This window comes from Castor canadensis, chromosome 12, assembly GCF_047511655.1.
Source record: "Castor canadensis chromosome 12, mCasCan1.hap1v2, whole genome shotgun sequence".
Taxonomy (NCBI): Eukaryota; Metazoa; Chordata; class Mammalia; order Rodentia; family Castoridae; genus Castor; species Castor canadensis.
In genome coordinates, this window is record NC_133397.1 from 9,435,264 (window position 1) to 9,455,646 (window position 20,383).

The 20,383-nt window shown below is 47.3% G+C and overlaps 1 protein-coding gene across 8 annotated transcripts in view; it reads left to right on the forward strand.

Moving 5' to 3' along the window:
• Positions 1-20,383, forward strand: part of Lpin1 (lipin 1) — a 123,092-nt gene that overhangs the window by 64,838 nt on the left and 37,871 nt on the right. For 4 of the 8 annotated variants that reach the window (XM_074049193.1, XM_074049191.1, XM_074049196.1 and 1 more), the window contains 5 exons: positions 9,516-9,716; positions 11,288-11,383; positions 14,607-14,914; positions 17,049-17,174; positions 19,655-19,762. In XM_074049193.1, coding sequence (XP_073905294.1) covers positions 9,516-9,716; positions 11,288-11,383; positions 14,607-14,914; positions 17,049-17,174; positions 19,655-19,762 — 839 coding nt within the window. The other 4 variants (XM_074049195.1, XM_074049194.1, XM_074049192.1 and 1 more) reach the window with 3 other exon arrangements.

Below are 20,383 nucleotides of genomic sequence, written 5' to 3' on the forward strand. Positions count from 1 at the left end.
GCTTTGCAGCAGAGGAAACTGAGGCCCAGGGAGGTTGACTTACGAGCCCAAGGTCACACAGCCGAGGACTTGGCTGGAACTGGGTCTCAGATTACGGATCTCGTCTGCCGGGCCTCCAAACGCAGCTCCTTTCCTGCAGACTAGCGGGCGCGGGGCCTGTTGGCTCCTTGCGGGGGCCTCTGCAACCGTTTTATTTGGCTGGGAAAATAGAGGAAGAAAAAGCACTGTTTGGGAAGGAACCTTAAATGCCATGGAGAGAATCTAGACACGTGGCTGGTAATTTGTGTGGCCCCGCAGGTTGTGTGTGTGGGGAAATAGATGTCAACTCTAGCTTTTCCTAAGCAGGAAACTTGAATTAAAAAAAAAGTTTGTGCGGTTTGAAGACTTGGGACCAGAAGCATCCCACAGGCTAGTAGGAACGTTTTGGGAAAGATGGATGTGTAACAGGTTTTTAATTGGGATGGTGTGGTAGTAAGATTGTGAAATTTACTCTTTATCCTTTGTTCTGTAATTCGGGTTTTATGAATGAAAGTGAGCCGTCGAGGAACGCATAGTAATTGAGGAATAAATGTATCTGCACATGAGCACCTTTCCAGTGTCCCCAGAAATACCGAAAGATCTGAGCTCGGCATATGGTTTGTGTTTCGATGGTGTTTCATGCCTTCGTATGGTCATGGGTTTTGTGCATGGAGGTGTGGTTTTGGCGCCTATCCCTGTTTGCCTGTAGGACCATATGGTGTGTTGTGGTATCCAGTGGACAGTGTACTGGTTGGGAGGCCTGGGCTCTGGGCTTAGTTCTGTCTTGGCCGAGTTTACGTTCCCCCCCTGGCAGAGGCAGCTGTCAACATCCTTCTTACTTGGGAAAGGAATAGGCTGCAAGGTCAACCTGCTGACCCTGAACTTCGGCTCAGGGGAGACAGGCTCAGGGGAGACAACGAAGGAGTCCCTGCTTGTGGGGAAGTCTGCCCTGGATCAGGTGGCTGGGCCAGAGGGAGGGGGAGGCCAGGAGATGGCCAGATAAGGCAAAGAAGAAACAAGGCTGTCCTGGCCTGAGTTCGTGGGCTTGATAGTTACACTGACCACTGTATGTGGATGACTTGGCCCAGACACTTCATTTCTCCAAGCCTCAGTTTCCTTAATTGTGAAATGGGTAGTCACAAGACCACAGTGAAAATGAGCCGAGAGGCTCCGGTGTGGTCGGGATGTAATGTGGGGCCGTTGAAGCTGTGCACTTAATATTTTAAGGGAGGAACTCGAAGGTAGTGAGGAGGGCTTTTTGTAGGGTTGGCTGGCCAACGCTGGCCTCTGCTCCGGAAGTCATCACTGAGGGATGACCCGCCACACCTCCTGCTACCCTCTTTGACTGTGAGTCAGCCTTTTCTCTATCTTCTTTCTTTGGGTTCAAGGTCTACAGGGAATCTAAAGGAGTCATTGATCTGGGCAAGTGTATTGATGGAGGGTTGAATGATAAGCCACCTGTTTCAGAAAGGGCTGGGGTGTGTGTGTGTGTGTGTGTGTATGTGTGTGTGTGGCTTTTGAGACACCCAGAAGTGGTGATTCAGCCAGGACACTGAGGCTGGTGGTTTGACCTGTTTGCTCTTGGACTTCCTTGGTGATAACCCAGATGGGAACTTGGGGCTGCTGGCAGATACTTACAGAAAAGTCCTGCAACTGGCGACTGTCAGGGTGGGAGTGAGTTTCCTGGGAAGGCAAACACACACTTTTTAAACTTTATGGAGCCCTGGTCCAATTTATTATGTCATAAGCCCATGTACTTAAAGTCAGAATGTGGTTTTTGATGGGGTGTGTATGGGGGGGCATGGAGAAGGTGAGACAAAGCACAAACAAGTCCTGCAGTGATTTTCGGGTTCGTAATTTGCAGAGTCCCAAGGTCCTACTGGTGGGCTCTTTCTGAAATGTTCCCTTGCTATGCTCTGAGTGAGGATCTGGAGAGAGGCCTCCTCTTGAAGCAGAACCAGAGCCCAGACTGAGATGGTACTTAGTTCTGGGGCTGAGAGGTTAGGAGCGTGGACCTCATCCCTCTTTCCAGTGTTTTCTCTTCTTCCTGCATTTCTCTCCCCCTTGTTGGTCTCCCCACCTTTTATTCAGTAGGTAAACTGAGCAGCAGCAGGGCTGGGCTGGGCTGGCTGGAATATTTTGAGGAATACAAAGAATTTCTGCCTGTCCAGAATCCACCCTGTTAGTCACTAGTTAGGTGTTGTTTTATATGTTGTGGTGTGTGTCTGACCAATTCAAACTTCTGGTTTGGCTGTGATTCCTGGAGAACCCACCCCTCATAAAAGGCCTCCTCCAGCCGCAGGGTTTTACACATGGGCGTTTTTTGTATTGTTGGCCACAGTCAGAAAAAGTTTGACCAAATGTGGATATAAAATCATGTAGCTATTTATTCTTGTTGATGGGAAGATTGAGCTTATTTCTTTTTTAAGTACTATGCATTTAACTGAGGGTGGTGGTGCACACCTGTAATCCCAGCACTCAGGAGACGGAGGCAGGATTGCAAATTCAAGGCCAGTGCGTCTCAAAAAACCTGAGCCCAAACCAAAACCAAAGTCCCTGAAAGTCCCTGTGTACTTTGTGAATTGTCACACCTCCACAATTGGATGTCTTGTGTGAAGCCGTGTTTACTATGGTGGGAAGTAAACATACCCTCCCAATACCTCTGTGTTAATTTTTACCAGCAATACTCCTTGCCTGGCTTTTTGGGCAGGTACAATTTAAGTTCCTCAGGTTTAAGTATATACAAAATACTCTCAGGCAAGAGACTGCTTCCAGTTTTTGTCTGTAGCCATTTGTGACGTAGGATCAGCACCTGGTTTCATCTGGCGCATGCACTTTGAAAAGGATCTCCTGTGTGGTGGGTGTTAGCAATGTCACCCATGTCCCAGATAGGCAGTGGAGGTGCAAACAGGTTGGTAACCTGCCCAGGCCACAGGGGTAGTGGGAGGAGGCCCTGGGACTCCAGCCATGGTCTCTGCAGCCTGGGCTCCTGCTTTCCCGCTGAGCTGTGTTCTGTCATATTGGGGGGGGAGCACTTTTGGACACCTGGGTGATAGGTGGCCCCTAGTGACTGGGGTTGGGTGGAAAATGTCATACAGTCGCAGGAGCAGAACATTCTTCTTGATCAAGACCATGGCCAAGGCTGGCAAGGCCAAGAGTGCCATGGGCTCATCTGAGGAGGAAACCAGTCCTGTGCCTGGTAAGTGAGTGACAATTGAAGCCAGAGGATTCGAGTCTAAACCACAGGCTGTCTTGGCCGTCCAGGCCATTGGAGCTCCTTGGCAGGAAGAACCCAAGGACACTCATCACCTAGGGTTAGAGTACCTGCCCTGGACCAGCTGTGCTGCCACCCGCCTGATTTCTGGCCAGAGCAGGTTCCAATGAAGGGAGACACCGGCTTTCCACCTCCCTCCTTCAAAATTGCCCTGTGGCAGTATTTCTGCTGAACAGTAAATTCTCCTCCTGCCTGCCACAGAGGTGAGCCCTGGAATTGTGTTAACTATAACTCATTCCAGAGTGTTTTGGTGTATAACTGGATATGGCTTAGTGTAATTTTTTTGGCAGTACTAGGATTTGAACTCATGGCTTATACTGGCTAGGGAGGCACTCTACCATTTGCGTCATACCTCCAGTCTTTTGCTTACTCCTTTTTCAGATAGGATCTCTTTAGATAGGGCCTGGGTCTGGCCTTGGCCCTTGATCCTTCTAACTATGCCTTCTGAGTAGCTGGGATTACAGGCATGTACCACCACACCTGGCTTTTTTTTCAGCACTGGGGTTTGAACTCAGAGCCTCATGCTTGCTAGGCAGGTGCTCTATCACCTGAACCACTTCTCCAGCCCTTTGTGATTTTTTTTTTTCTCAAGATAAGGTCTCACAAACTATTTTGAACAATTTGCCTCAGGCTGTCTTTAAATCACAATCCTCCTGATCTCTGCCTCCTGAGTAGCTAGGATTATAGGCTCTAGCTTGTTTTTGAGATAGGGACTTGATAAGTTTTTGCCTGGGCTGGACTTGAACCTTGATCTTCCTATCTCTTGTCTGCCACATAGCTGGGATTATAGGTGTGAGCACTGTGCCTGGCTGCAAATGTAATTCTTAAAATATGGGTTCATAGTATAAATAGTTTTGCACCTTTTTTCATTCAGTGTGTCCCTTTTCACATTAACATTCGTGGAGCTATGTTTCTCTCCCCATCTATTTTGTAAAAACAGCCTAATAATATTTCATTTTATGGTGTGTATGGTCTAATTTATGCATCCAGAGTCTTTGCACATGGATCTTACTGTATTTGGAGGATCCATTCCTAGCAGTGGGATAGGCATTGTCAGAGTGCTTATCTCAGGTAATGACCCAGAAGTGAGGGTGGAGTGTCTGTGAGTCCCACTGTCACCAGCCCGGGGGCTCTTACAAAGTGGGTGACTCTGGACCTTGGCAGGGCCTCTTGATTTGCATGTCCTCTGATTTTCATACATGGTAGAATGGAGCAGATTATTTTGTATGTGTTTCTTTCTCTTGTGAACGCCTTGTGTACTCTGCCCACGCCTGAAGCCACCATGAACTGACCTTGGTATTCTAGCAGTAGAAGGTGCTTGCAAAACCCAGAGAACTAAGGTAGGGCTTTTGAAATTTGGCAGAAGGTCCAAAAAAGCACCATTTCTTGGCAATTTGTGAAGCCCAGAGATGGAGCCTGCCAGTTTTGTGGTAAATCACAATTCTCTAATGTAATAAATGGGCGAGGAGTCATGACAGCCATGTCACTTTGTCTTGACAATATCAGCAGCCCTGCCTCTTCTGGAACAGTCTCAGATTGGGGCGGTTTCTGAGCATCTGCTGAGGGCCAGGAGTTGTGCTCAATTAGTCTAATTGGGGCATTACCTCAGAAGATTATTGTTATTCTAGAAAGTCAGACCAGAAGATAACTGCATTAAATGTGTGTGTGGGAGTCTGTGTGTCTGTGTTTGTTTGGTAACTGGAGTTTCTCTGAAGATCTCTAGCGTTGCTTACAGAATCTCTGTATGGCCAAAGGGTTCTTGTGAGATTTGGCTCGGTTGCCCTTCAAAATCTTTTGAACTAGAGCTTGGGGAGTCCTGTCTCAAGTAAACAAAACCCTGTCAGGTGCTATTTCTTGCCGGATTTTTGAGATTAAAATTGAGGGGTTTAAAAGTAAGATGTGTGGGGTGAACGAGTGCAGGTGTCTCAAAGATGAACGAGCATTTTGTTTTGTTGTTTCTGGTTCTCCTTATCTGCTGTTACCCTAAGTTTCCTTAAAATACTTCCTTCTTCAAAACAAACATTCCCCCCCTGCCAGGGTCACGGTCACGGTCACGGTCACGGTCACATGTATTTAAGGAGAGGATGAGATTATCAGGCTGTGTCTGAGGCGGTCCTTGGATCTGGGCTGGTTTTCTCTGGTATCTTATCTTTGGATAAGTCAATTAGTTTCTTCCTTGAGCCTTTTACTTCAAAAGCAGCTGAAGGAAGTAAAATTTGGGGGTTTGCATCAGCTGGTTTATTCTTAGGATCTCTGAGTATTTGCTCAGCATTTATTGAGAAGTGAGTCTGGGAGCCCTGGTTTCCCCCACCTTCCCTGTGCCCTTCAGCCAAGCAGGTGCCTGAGGTTACCTGGTTCACCCTGGCCACTTAAAAAGGGCATGTGTACCATGTGCCTCCCGGGGAGGGCTTGTCTCCTGTACCCCAAGCTGATGTCAAAGAAATTTTTAAATCAAATAATACTTATCTTCCTGAGCGAGTGCTGGTTAGTACAGTATTCTACTGCCCCTCTTTTATAAAAATTTAATCATAGTAAAATACAATATAAGAGTTACTCTCTGAGTCCTTAAATGCACAGTTCAGTGGCTTTTAGTATAGACTGCTGTGCGGCCATCAACCCATTCTCCTGCATACTGAAACTCTGTGCCCATTAGACACTAGCTCCGCGTCTCTCCCAGCCCTGTGGCCTCCACTTGGTCCACTTGTGTCTCTGTGAGCTTGTCCTCTTTTCGGAGCTCCTAGGAGGACAGTCATGCAGTGCTTGTCCCTTTGTGGCTGGCTTCCTTCGCCAGTCTCCTGGCCTCAAGGCTTCTCCATGTTGTTGCATGGATCAGAAATTTCCCTTTTTCTTTAAGGCAGAATAGCGTCACATTTTTCCACATTTCCTTTATCCATTCCTCTGTCCGTGGACACTTGGATCGGTTCTTTCTTTCAGCTGTTGTGACTAAGGCTGTCATAAATGTGGCTGTGCAAATGTCTTTTCAAGACCCTGTGTTCAGTTCTTTTGGCTATGTGCACCCCAAAGGAGAATTGCTGGATCACACGGCAATTCGATTTGTATTTTTGGGGGAGTTGCAGTACTGTTGTTAGTCTCTGCGATGGGGGACGCCCTGTTCTTGAGGATAGGAGGGCAGAGCAACACTTAGTTCCAATTGTTCAAGATGCCTCTTGGGTTGCTGAGCCTGGAGGAGAGCGGCCCTTATCTGGAATGGGTAGAGCCGGGCAGGACCTCACATGGCCCAAGGAAGCGGGCTGGGTGTGGCAATGTAGTAATCCCATTCTCTTTGGAGCTTTCTCTTGCCTGGGGCCTCACTGCTGGGGAGCTGATCTTGTTATTAAATGGTAAGTATAGTTCCTGTATGAGGGTGATAAGATTAGGGGAAGTGATGGGGAACTCCAGAGAGGTCTTGGCAGAACCAAAATAGGGGTGCTTCAGAATGCTAGCATCCCCTTTCTGTCCCATGGCACGACTCCAGGCTTGTGACCATGGGCATTGACTTGGTGGCATCTGAAAGTCTTCCTTCCCACAGGGTTGTGGGGAGAGGCCTGTGAACCTGAGATCATGCATGTGATCTCATGTGAATTGTACAAAAACACCTTTAATAATACTTGCTGTGGCTGTAGAGTTGGGGGCTCCCCTCTTTTGCTAAACACAGTGAGTTATAGTCTAAGTTTAACATTGAGGGCGATTTCTTTTATTTTTTTGCAGCACTGGGGTTTGAACTCAGGGCCTTATATCTTGAGCCACTCCGCCAGCCCTGTCCTGTGGTGGGCTTCTTTGAGATAGGGTCTCATGAACTATTGGCCTGGGCTGAGTTCTTTTATAAAGTGATTCATCGTAAGAAGCATCAGGGTTACGAATCCCCTCCCCACTTTTTCATGAAGTTAGTTGGACCTTAGAAGATGTATGTTTTGACATTTTTGTGTGTATGGGGTCCCTAGGAGCTCTGGCCTTACTGGTTTGAAAGGCAAAGATTGTGTGCACCAGGAAGGTGCTGGAGGATCTGCTGGAGTCCTCAGTGGAGGGGGGAGCTGTCATTCACACTTTAGATGGAGCCAGCAGGGTAGCCCTGCTCTTTCCTCTGAAGGTATTTTCATTGCTTTTAGGCCTCCATCTGTTCTAAGTTAGAGTGAAACCAGCAGTTCTTTCTTTGCCTCTGCAGGCAGAGCATGTGACCGCCACACAGAGCCTGTGCTGCCTGGCCCTGTCCAGGCACACCACCACCTCTGTGGGCTCACCAAGCCCAGAGCTCTCTTGACCCCTTCCATTAGGGTTTTCATGGGGTCTTCCTTGTGTAAGCATGGTTGATGATATTACTGGTCTTTGGTGACTGACTTCAGTCCCAGCCATTGTCTCCTTTCTAGGGGTTGGGGTGGCGCCCTGAGTACCAACCCTGAACCACCTGGTTCATTTCTGGGAGGAGACCAGCCCTATCCTTCTTTATGTTAACACATCACTAACATAAACTCGGGAAGGGTGGGAGGGGCTCTGGAGGGTAGTTGCTTTGAAGAAGCAGGGCCTGGAGCAGGACAGAGGGGAGGTGGGGAGAGATATCTACCATGCAAACCCTTCATTTCCAGGTGGCACTGGAAGCTGTGTGACTAAAGTGTATGACGAGGGGAGGGTCTGCACTTGGCCTAGAGTATGGCTCAGGCAGAACTGGAAAAGCGGGGGACCCAGAGAGGGGACAGACCCTCGAGAAGTACTCAGTCCCTGAGGACAGGTGATGGCCAGGTCTGTTGAAACAGAGTGAGGAGTGGGGAGAGCAGGCGGGGGTGTTTGGTGGCTTTAGGGTTAAGCTGTTAAGCCTTAAGCTGTGAGTGCCTGGCTGGTCTGAGGCTGGAGATAAGACCTGGGATTGGCACGTCAGGATGCAGGGCAGCACAGGGCAGCACAGGACAGCACAGGGCGGTAGGACTGTAGGCTGGGCTCTACTAAGGCAGGAGGTGGGCAGACTGGTCAACCCCAGGTGGTGGCAGGGATCCAGAGGCTGAGGAGAGCACAGCGATGGCTTTGCTTCTTCCTGTCCTGGGTTGCCCAGACGTCTCTTGGATTGTCCCTTTCTTCCTCATTTCTTCTGTCACCTCCCTGTGTCAGTAGCAGCAGCTGTCATCCACCTTCCTGTCTTCAGTTGCTGCCCTCAGTTTCTTTCCTTCCCTGTCTTCTCTACATTTTTCCTGTGGTGCTGTTTTTGAATCATGAATCAAAGTGTCATTTTATTATTCCAGAGTCTGGTGGCTTCACATTCAGCAGAGTCCAGCATGGTTTCCACCTCCGTGTCTGCCTGAACGTCTTGCTGTTCTGAGTAGCGCTCCCCCTTGGTCCCTGCTGTGTGCTGGCCCCGGGGCCTTTGCACATACCTCTAGCTCTTCTGCGGTCAGTCTCCACCTTCAGTGCCAGCCCCTTCCTGATTCTTCTCTTTCCTCTGTTGGTCCTACCTCCCTTAGCATTTACCCAAAATAACACGGCAAACAAACAGGCTTATATTTTTGTTACTTGTGTGTTACTTCCCCATCTTTCATACACCTATGAGTTCCTGTGGGATACAGCAACTGTGTGTTTTCTATCGTCAGTCGCAATGCCAGGCCCTGAAGTGTAGATGTCTTTTATGTTGGTTGAGTGGATGATGAGTGAGTGACTGGACAGACAAAGAGCAGCCTAGTACCCATGTCTCCTGGGGTGGGGACAGAGCAGGCCGGCAAGAACCAGGATGGATATTCTTCCAAATCAACTCATGCATTTCCTTTCGCAACTCAGAACGGTCATTTTTTTTCAGCTGCTGTTTGTTAAGTACCTACTCTGGCATGGTGGAGATGGCAATCTGTATAATCTCTTTATCCAAGAGTCTTAAGGTTCATTTTGCAAACCTTTGCATGGTGGCAGAGTGAGGGACAGGTAGCAGCAGCTGGGAGGACAGTTCAGCGAGTTTCAGGATGTCAGGGAAGACAGAGCCTGGTGACAGTCGTAGTTAGGTGGTGTGGGGTCAGGGCTCTCTGTGTTGGACTCTACCAGCGGGGAGATGGCTGGGTTGCTGGTCGGCTTGTGGTGGGGAGATGGGTGGTGGCAGTGGGCATTGTGGAGAGCTATCTAGAAACAAGGTGATCTGAGTCAAAGAGGGGAGCACAGAACATGTGACCTGTTCTTGGAATGGGGAGTTGTTCTTTGTGATTGGACCCGGGTGGCCTTCCTCAGTTAACCCTTGGCGTGCATTCTGTCTTCCCAGGCTCAGACCATGAATTACGTCGGGCAGTTGGCCGGCCAGGTGTTTGTGACTGTGAAGGAGCTGTACAAGGGGCTGAACCCTGCCACGCTGTCTGGATGCATTGACATTATTGTCATCCGCCAGCCCAATGGGAGCCTGCAGTGCTCCCCTTTTCATGTTCGCTTTGGGAAGATGGGCGTCCTGCGCTCCCGGGAGAAAGTGGTGAGACCTGGGACCCCAAGACTTGGTGCTCCGGCTCTCCTTAGAGTGCAGCTGTGTATTTCTGTGCTGTCACACGTCCTGAGCACCCCATTGGAAATGGCTGGTCACTGAATTGACAATTACTGATTCACATTGCCTAGTTACCATGGCTGTGTGAGTTACCCGAGCATGTCGTCTACACCAGCTGTTTATCCAGGCCTGGGTTCTGTGGCCCAGGAGCTCAGACAGAGCCTAGCAGGGATGGTTTGTCTCTGCTTCCTATTGTTGGGGACCTCGGCTGGAAGACTTAGAGGCCAAAGGTTGGGATCATTGAACACCCTCCCTTCTGGCTCGTGTTGATGCTCCTAGCTCAGCCATAGCACCTCCACGTGGCCACTCCGTGTTATAGCATGACAGCTGGTCATGAGGATGAGCGTATTCAGAGAGGGTGGGGGAAGTAGGTGGACTCTGTACTCTTGTGACCTGGTCCTGGAAGGCACATGGGGTCACTTCTGTTTCACCCTACTGGTTGGGACAGTCATAAGCCTTTCCCAGACTCAAGGGGAGAGGAACACCCCTATTGCTGGGGGTGGCAAGGCCCTGGAAGAGCATGGAGGACCAGAAATACTGGTGTGGCCATTTTTTGAAAAGACTGTCTGCCACGCTGTCTTCCTCTGAGCCACTCTGCCGGCTCAAGGAAATCTTAAAACATTTCACATCCCTACTTAATGTGGAATTGGAATGATGTGTCACTTTTTTTTTTTTTAAGTTGTACTAGGGTTTTGAACTCAGCCTCCAACTTGTGCAGGTTCAACAGCTTGAGCCATGCCTCCACCCTTGTTGCTTTAGTTTAGTTAATTTTTCAGATTGGGTCTGTTGCTTTTGCCCAGGGCTGCCTCGAACCGAGATTCTCCTACGTCCACCTTTGGAGTAGCTGGGATTATAGGTGTGTACCACCACGTCTTGCAGGATTGGTTTTTTTTTTTTCTTCAGTATTGGAGTTTGAACTCAGGGCCTCACACTTCCTAGGCAGGCACTCCATCACTTGAGCCATGCCCCGAGCACTTTTTTGCTTTAGTTACTTTTCAGATAGAGTGTCAGTGTCATTTTTTTTCCCCAGGGCTGGTCTCAAACTGCAATTCTCCTACCTATACTGCCTGTGTAGCTAGGATCACAGGCATGCCTGTGCTTATTGGTTGAGATGGGGGGTCTTGCTAACTTTTTGCCTGGGCTGGCCATGAATCATGATCCTCTCAATCTCTGATTTTCATCTTCTGAGTAGCTGGGATTCTATAACTGCACCCAGCCTAGTCTTTAAGCTGAAATGTCTGGGAGCTCCTTGGGAGGCGGGGTGTGTGTGTGTGTGTTCCATTTTGGGTTCTATAGTAGTTCAAGGTCAGTGGCTGCCCCCCCTGAGCCTGGAACCATCCGTGCTCAGGGGGATTTTCACTTGAGTGGGCTGAGATTTGGAGCTGTCAGGTGCTGTGGGGATGCCCGTGATCAGTGTATATGGACAGACACGGATGAGCCCTTGTGGTTCCCCGTGGTGATGAGGGTAACTCACTGTGCTGCTAACCATGTGTTTCCTCCAGGTTGACATAGAGATCAACGGGGAGTCTGTGGATCTGCACATGAAACTGGGGGATAATGGAGAAGCATTTTTTGTTCAAGAGACTGGTAACGATCAGGTGAGGAGGGCGGGCGGTCAAGATGACTCGGATTTTGAGCTTTGAGCAGTGCTCTTTGGAGATGGGCAGGAATTTGTGTGAAGAGGTCGTTCTGATGCCTGGCACTGTGAACACTGTCAGCTGAGCAGGGCAAAGTGCCTGTTGCCCTGTAGGAGGGATTGAGCAGGACAGGCTGCCTGCGTGCCGAGTCCACACACACAGCACCCTGACCTGCTTCAGTCACCACTGTTTTAGGGAGACAGAGGGACCCATATCACATTGGCCCAAACCATTGTGCAAAGTGTACAAAAGATGCTGGTGTGTCAAATCTTAAATGACCGATTTCCTAATTTGTTTAGCTATATCCCTTATATTTTCCATTTTTAGCAGTTTTGTTGAGACACTTCACACAACTTACCATCCATGGTTTATAGTGTATTCACCATGGAAATGTTAGACCATATCCTCTCCTACCCCAAGCCCAAGTCTCTGAGCCCTAAACAACCTTCTTTCTCTACCTGTGACTCTAGATTGCCCTGCTCTGAACTTCCAAGTGAAGGGAATCATATGGTGTGTTGCCTGGTGCCTGGCTCCTTTCAGTTAGTGTAGTGTTTTCAAGATTCAGTCCTGTCACATGTCAGTACTCCGTCCCCCCCCTTTTTTTTGGTGGTACTGGGATTTTGATCTTGGCCTCATCTTGGCTAGGCAGGCACTCTAGCACTCGAGCCACACCTCCAGCCTGCCATTCTCCTTTTTTTGGACCAAATAGTATTTCATGGTACTCATGCAGCACATTTTCTTCATCCAGTCATCTGTGATGGACAGTTGGGTTGCTGCCACCTTCTAGTTGTTGTGAATAGGGCTGCTGTTGATACTTGTACACAAGTATGCTTTGATTCCTCTGGGGTGCGTACCTAGGAGTGGCATTGTTGGATCGTGTGGTGACTTCACTTTTAACAGTTGAGGGACTGCCAGACAGACAGTGCTATTTTCTGTTCCCCCAGCACTGTGTGAGAGTTCTAGTTTGCATCCGACTTTGTGAGGTAGAATCTCTTAAGGTTTGGATTTGCATTTTCCTGACAATTCATGTGCTGAGCGACCATTTTTGTATCTTATTTGGAGAAATGTCTGTTTAGATCCTTTGCTCATTTTTTGCTGGATTGTCTTTATTACTGAGTTGTAGGCATTCATTATACACCCTAGGTACAAGTCCCTTCTCAGATATGTGACTTGTAAGTATTTTCTCCCATGGGAGACTTTGAATTGTATATCTGATAGGGGACTTGTCATTTCACTTTCTTGATAGTGTCCTTAACAGCATGTAAGGTTATGTATGTTTTGATTTTCGGTGACTCTGGGGATTGAACTCAGGCCTCATGCTTGCTAGTGCTCCTCCTGCCTCTGCCTCCTGATTAGCTGGGATCGCAGGCATGTACTACCATACTTAGCTTAGCATATAAGTTTTTTTTTTTTTAAATTTCTTTTATTCATATGTGCATACAATGTTTGGGTCATTTCTTCTCCCTTCCCCCTGCCCCCAGCATGTAAGTTTTTAATAAAGTTCAATTTACCTCTTTGTTTTTTCAAGTATTTTTGTTGAGCTTTTAATTTTGGGATATATGTGACCAAAGTGTTTTTGTAAGTGTGTGGTCCTGCCCTTGTCCTGTTTTTTCTTTTCTTTCATTGCTAGTAGTTTAGGAGCCATATCTGAGAATCCTTTGTCATGAAGATTTATTGCTGTTTTCTTCTAAGACAAACACTTTTCTACTCTTTCCTTTACTGGGAAAGCACCTTGTCAGGGATCTAATGTGTGATTCCCTCATGAGAGCCTCTTGATCTGTTTCCTTTATGGATAGATGACATGGATAAAAAGGAATGACCCCATGTAGCCCAAGCTGAAAATGAATGTCTATAATTTAGTTTCAGGACAAAACCATCGCAGGCCAGTTCTTTCCCTGTGGTCCAGGCAGGATCCAAGTGGCCCATCCTGTACCTTCTGTCTTTTTACCTCCTACTGCTCCTGGCTGTGGACACATTTAGGCCAGGAGAACTGAGGAAGGTTGGGCCCAGAATGCTGTGGAGGCTGTGCTCCCAGTTCCCCTGCTCGGTGGGCCGGTGGGAGCTGTGGGTGCTGGGAGGTCGCCAGAAGCTGAGTGGCCTGTGTCCTGCATCACTGATAGCACCCGGCTGCAGCTCCCCTCCACCTGAGCAGCTCCACTCACCTCCTGTGTTCCTTCTGCCTCTGCCCTTTCCAGCTGTCCATGGCCCATGACCCCTGCTCTGTTTGACTTCTCTGTGTCCCTTCCTCTTTGGGTCCTGGTGTGCACTGAGATGGCCTCTCTTTCCTCCTAGTCCTTGGCTGTGTCTCTGGGGAAGTAGACACTGTTTGGTGTTCTCTGAACCTATTTAAACTTTCCAGCATCTTTCCATTTATCCCTATATATATATATACATACATATATATATATATATATATATATATATATATCATTACTACCAAGTTTTTCCTAAAAATGAGTCATTCAGCAATAAAATAGTTGCTATTGTTTTGAAAAAGCTGGTGAACCATTATCAAACCACCATTAAAAGAGCAGGCTGTGTGTTTTCCTTGTTTCCAAGAGCTCGGGGATAGCCACACCCATGGATATGCTGGGGTACAGGCAGGCACGTGGGCACAGCTGGCAGCTGGTGTTTTTGTTTTTCAAATTCTTATCATCTTACTTCAGAGCATATTAAACACACACACACACACACGCACACGCACACACACGCGCACACACACACACACACACACACACACACACACACGCTTTCCCTCCCTGTCTCTCTCCCCATGCACCACCGACCCACCCCTGCCTATCTCACCTACCCCAGCACCACAGTGAAATGCAGCATAAGTTGGTGCTCAGAGCCCTGGTGTCCCTCTTTGCTCTGGATATTTGAGACAAAGTTGAATATTGGTGACTTGAAATCACTGATCACTGATAATCACCTGGCGTATTATAATTCTATATGCAAGGTTGTGTACAAAATAGCGCTTGATGAGTTGATTGCTTTCTGACTTTCTGTCAAGTGAGGTGGCCAGGCCTCCAGGTTGCTGGGGCTGTGGCCTGTCATCAAACCCCCTCCCTGTGGCCCCGAGCAGCGCTGTGCTCCTTGATGAAGCCTGGAGGGACCTTGGCATGGCCCTGCTCCTTTAGTTCCAATTAACGGGGCTCTTTGGAAACCCTGTCCTCTCCTTTAGGAGATGATCCCCATGTACCTGGCCACCTCCCCCATCCTGTCTGAAGGAATGTCGAGAATGGAGAACCAGCTGAAAAGGAACTCAGTAGATAGAATGAGGAGCCTGGACCCCAACACGCCCACCCAGGGTTTGCCTCCCAGTGAGACCTCATCCACTGGCTCACTTGTGAAGAAGAGAAGGAAGAGGAGGAGGAAGTCCCAGCTGGACAGCCTGAAAAGAGATGACAACAGCAACACGTCTGAGGACGAGGACATGTTTCCCATAGAGATGAGTTCCGACGAGGACGCAGGGCCCCTGGATAGCAGCAGGTAAGCGTTGGGGGACAGCAGTTCTGTGCTGGCATTGGATGGATGAACTTTTTAAGCTGACTTTCATAAGCTCATTTGTTTTTTTCCCTTAAAATTTCTTATTCTGTTGGGCATTTTAGATTGGGTTTTGGAGTGAGGTGGACCCAGTCTTAGAGTGGAGTAAAGATTCTGTGCAGCTTCTAATGGCAGTTGTCAGTGTCACCCTCTTGGGGCTGACACTTCCACTATCAGGGTAAACCAAGCACAGGAATCGAGCAAATGAGTAGTTCATGAGCAAAATCATTTCCACAGAGCCTGTTTATTTAGTTATTGGTGCTGGGACCCAACCCAGGGCATTTTGCACGCTAAGCAGTTGCTCTGTCACTGAGCTACACCCCCAGCCCAGAATCTATTCGTTCTTATTTCAGCACCAGCTGTGCTAACATAAGCACCAACTGTATTGCTGTTTTGGTGAAAAATACCAGTTTTAAAAACTCATTTCAGAGGATATTTGCTGTTTCAGGTTCTTTTGTAATTCTGTGTGATTTCTGACAATTGTTTTCCTTTTTTAAAAAATTTTTTTTAAGTCTTTTTAAAATTATTGTTGTACTGGGGGTACATTGTGATATTTGCAAAGTTCTTACAATATATCGTAGTTGAATTTACCCCTTTCATCTCCCTTTGCCCCCTCCCTCCATTCCTGGAATTGTTTCAACAGGTCTCATTTTTTCATTTTCATATAGTACTATATATTTCCACCGTATTCATCCTCCTGTACCTTTTCCTTAATCCTCCCCCCTCCCATGGTGCCAACCCCCAGACAGGACCTGTTTTGTCTCCCTGTTTTCTATTTTTGAAAAAAAAACAACCAAAACATTTTTATGTGTTTAAGATACAGGGAGTTTCCTTGTGACATATCCATATATATATGTATTATAACCCGAATTGGTTCATCTCCTCCTTTTTACTTTAATGTCCTTCTTTTGGTGATTTTAATGGGTTTAAAAACACTATATTCCTTCTTGTGTCGAAAGTACATCAACCATATTCACCTGACAATTGCTTTCATATATTGTGACTAAGAGAAGGAATAAGGAATATCAGGAAGTATTCCCTGCTTCATTCTTCAGAATTTAATATATTTTTTTTCCTGCCTGAACACAGAGGTAGATTGGCCACATTGCTGCTCCTGATTCCAGCCTCTGATCTGCTGTGGCTGTAGAAGCTGGGGGCCAGCCTTTTTGTAATCACTTTCCTGGCACAGCTGTTAGTGGCAAACTTGCCCACAGGTATTTCAGGCAGCGTCAGCAGTGCAGGCTGATGGCCTCTGCAGGAGTGGAATGGAGAGTCACGTTTTGTAATGTGTATGCTTACATCTGAAGCTTGGTAGTTTTGCAGTCACTTTGTAGTCAAGAGATACATTTGGTTCATGTCATTTATTTTGCCACACAAAACATGATCTGTGTATGGTTATTCATTTGTTGGGCAAATCCACCTGTGCATGGCAAGGGTTCTTTCACACCCTGGGTCCTGTTTTGCACTGATGTACGTTTCAGGCTCTTGTGAGGTGAGACGTGAAAGGTGACAGTAAGATGCGGTAATGGAAGTTGAGCATGGTGGTGGACACCTGTAATCCCAGCACTTAGAAGGCTGAGGCAGGAGAATTGTGAGTTCAGGCCAGCCTGGACAACTAAGCTATTATTATTATTATTGTTGTTATTGTTACTATTATTAGCTATTATTTAACTGTCTCAAAATAAAATAAAAAGGGCTAGGAGTGTAGCCGGTGGTAGAGCTCTCGTCTAGCTGAGTTCAATCCCCAGCACTGTAAGAAACCTAAACCCAAAACCAAAACGAAAACCCAACAAAGCTACAATGGGACTAGAATGGTGCGAACATTGTACACACGTATAAGTCCAAGCCCTTCAACGAAACAATTTTAAGCTTACAATTCTGCCAAGGCATAAATGTGAGCACATTTCCGTGGGCCTCCATTTCCGTGGGCCTCCATTTCCGTTTTCTCACCTCTGCTGCCTGGAATGTCCCTGAGTGTAGAAGAGGCAATGTTAGGAAACGGCATCGAGCGAGACAGCTTGAGTGAGTTCATTGTGATCCTGTCACTGCTCATTCTTTGACTCTAATCTTTTTCCTCCAGAACTCTTAGCAATGACACGCTGCCACTCCAAGATGATACTCCGAAGGAAAACCTCCCATCTGTGTCACCATACCCCCAGTCAGCATCGTACCCCAATTCGGATAGAGAGTGGTCCCCCAGCCCCAGGTGAGTTGCTGGTGTGTATGTGTCACAGTTCACCTGTCATGGTCCAGAGGGCTAGAAGGCAGGTGCAGGAAGCATGGCTAAGATAATAGCGAAATAGAAGTAAAAGGGAGAAACTAACACACAGTAGGAGGTCCAGATTAGATTAAAGCCAGATCATGCCGACCACAGATTTGCGTCTTAGCTCTCTGGGGCTAGGACTGAAGGGAAATGCTCCTTCAGTTACTGACCCTCATGGTCAGCAGACCACAGTGGCGGAGCCCTTAGCCCTAAAGTAAGGTTCAAATGTGAAGACACTGCTACAGGGCCACTGAGGTCACTTAGGGCTGCCCCCGTGCGGGATCCACGCTGCTGAATTCAAGAACCAGCATTCCCCTGAAATGACCTTGCCATTGTGTGGAGTTCCAGTGTCACTTAGAGCCAGAGCTGCACGGTGTGCAGTTGCCTTCCTGAAGAACCCAGAGGCTGTGCGGTCAGGGAAGCCCATGAGAATGTGTGCTTCTTCACAGTGCTCCCCCAGGGCAGGGCAGGATGGGGCCTAAAGTGTGTGTTCTCAGAAGGGGTGTCACCCCTGCTGGGGTGAAGACTGGCTCTTGAGTGGCAGACAAATCCTAGAGGTTTGTGACCTCAAAAGGGCCACAGCACTAAAATGTCCTGGTGAGGGGGTGCCAGGGGTGCTCCATTGATTTTTTAAAATGCTCCGAGGTGTGGAGCTCAAGAGAGGTTGAAGCCAGGTGAGGTGGATCTAGAGGTTGAAACCTAGATGCTCAGGAGGGGGAGATCAGGGAGATTAATTTGAGGCCAGCCGGGCATAAAGTTCTTGAGAACCCCCAATCTTAACCAGTGCCATGTGGTGGAATGTGCCTGTCACCCCCAGCTACTTGGCGAAACACAAATGGGAGGATCACGGTCCAAGCCAGCCCAGGCATAAAGCAAGACCCTATCTCAAAAATAACCAACACAAGCCGGGTGCTGGTGGCTTACACCTGTAATCCTAGCTGATCAGGAGGATCGTGGTTCAAAGCCAGCATGGGGAAATAGTTCACAGGACCTTATCTCTAAAAAATCCTTCACAAAAAAGGGCTAGTGGAGTGGCTCAAATGGTAGAGTACCTGCCTAGCAAGTGCAAGGCCCTGAGTTCAAACCCCAGTACCTTGGGGAAAAAAAACTAAAAAATGAACAACAACAAAAAAAACAGTGTCTGAGCTCCAGAAGCTCTGGCATGGCTGTGATGGGTTCCCTGTAGCCAACCTCATCAGAACACCCCTCCTGGCTCCAGTGTGCTCTGGGTAGTCTTTAGAAAGACAGCAGCAGTCAGCAGTGGGGGCTGAAATAGGCTGGGAGAAAACAGGTCTGTTCCAGCCGAGACTGAGAGTGAATGTGTCCTCCAGGATGAGTCTGGGGCCAGTGAAGGAGTCCCTGCATTGAGGTCTGCTTGCCACAGGCTGGCCCGTGCAGTAGGGTACAATTCTTAGCTGCATATGTACTTTAAAATTTTCTGTTAATCACATTTAAAAGGCTAAACAAAGATAGGTGAAATCACCTTTAAAGGTAGGCCAGTATGTGCAAAATATCATTTCAACAAGTAATAATTTAAAAATATTATTGATGACCTATTAGAATTCTTGTTTTTATGCTAAGCCTTTTTTTTTTTTTTTTAATGGAGCTGGAGCTGGGGTTTGAACTCAGAACTCAGATCTTCACTTTGGCAAAGCAGGCATTCTGTCCCTTGAGCCACACCACGAGTCCATTTTGCTCTGGTTATTTTGGAGCTAGGGTCTTGAAAATTATTTTCCTAGGCTGGCCTCAAACAGCCGTTCTCCCGATTTCAGCCTCCCAAGAAGCTAGGATTACAGGTGTGAGCCACCAGTACTTGACTCACATTAAGTCTGTAAAATCCGCTGTATATTCTACATGTGCCACTCACCTCCTTGGACTGGGTACACTTCAACCTGCTCAGCACACAGGGCCTGTGGCTCCTTGTACAGAACAGTACAGATCTCAGATTGTTCTGGAGCCTGTGTGTGCTTGACTTTGGTCTGTGGAGATAGTCCCTACAAGGAGAAAACAAAGTTTAGAAAGAAAAGAAGAAGATTTAGGAACCACTAATAGTTTGAAAACGCCATCCATTAATCTTAAGGTTTAAAAGAAATGTTTTAAGTGCGACTCTGAGTTTGTCGTCCTGTCTTTCACATTTTGAATCCAGAATCGCTAGATATGACCATTGTCAGGTAGAATTACAATTTAGGAAAACTAGGTACATCTTTATATTAGAGTGATATATTTTCCTGAAAGAGACAATTGGCAGGCCGGATAATGTTGATGCCAATTGGACATGTTGGTGGCATAGAGCCCTTTGGCTGTCAGACGCCTAAGTATTTTCATTTTCTTATAAACCGTTACTGAGAGCAGCTGAAGGAAATGTCATTTGATTGACTCTGATCTTCTCTTTCTTTTCAACGTATATCCCGTGGACTATCCAGCAGCCCGATAGATTGCCAAAGGACTCCCCCTCATCTTGCAGTTGTGGCCGAGGGCGGCCTGTCCAGTTCTTGCCCTTCACACTCCTCCCACTTCCATGCCTCCGAAAGGTAGATGAGTTCTTTTCCCCATTTTGGATGTATTCAATAACAAAACTTTTGAACTAACTCTTATAAATCTATTTTACCGTTAACCAAATGACTTAGGTAGAAAAGAGCTGTAGATGATATGAAGTAAGAATTTTGATCTAACACAAATCTATCATACTAACCGACTGACTTCTGAAGATAGTATGTATTATTCCTTTAAATGAAAATTTAAATGAAAGGACTCTTACTTTCTTTCATTTAAAGCATTTGTAGATTATTAGATTTGACTCTGGAAATTACAGTTAAGCATGTCATTCTGCCTGAGTCTGTGGACTGCTTTGGAAACTGGCATAATAAAATGTGCACACGGGGGCTGTGATCTTTTGTTTGTCTCAGAATGTTTGACCAGTAAGTCTACAAGATATTTTTAGGTGCCTCTTGAGTATAAGTCAAGTTACTTATTGTAAATATTTAAGTAGCCTATCAGGCTGTCCGAATAGTGGATTCAGCATTTCCCACAGTGTTTCTGCATCCATCCTTACACATGGTGCGGGGTGGGTGTTAGGCCCCAGGCTTGTGTTTTCATTGGATGTAGTTGTCTGAGACTTCTGCCTGCCCTCCCTCAGTGTTGTCAACACTGGG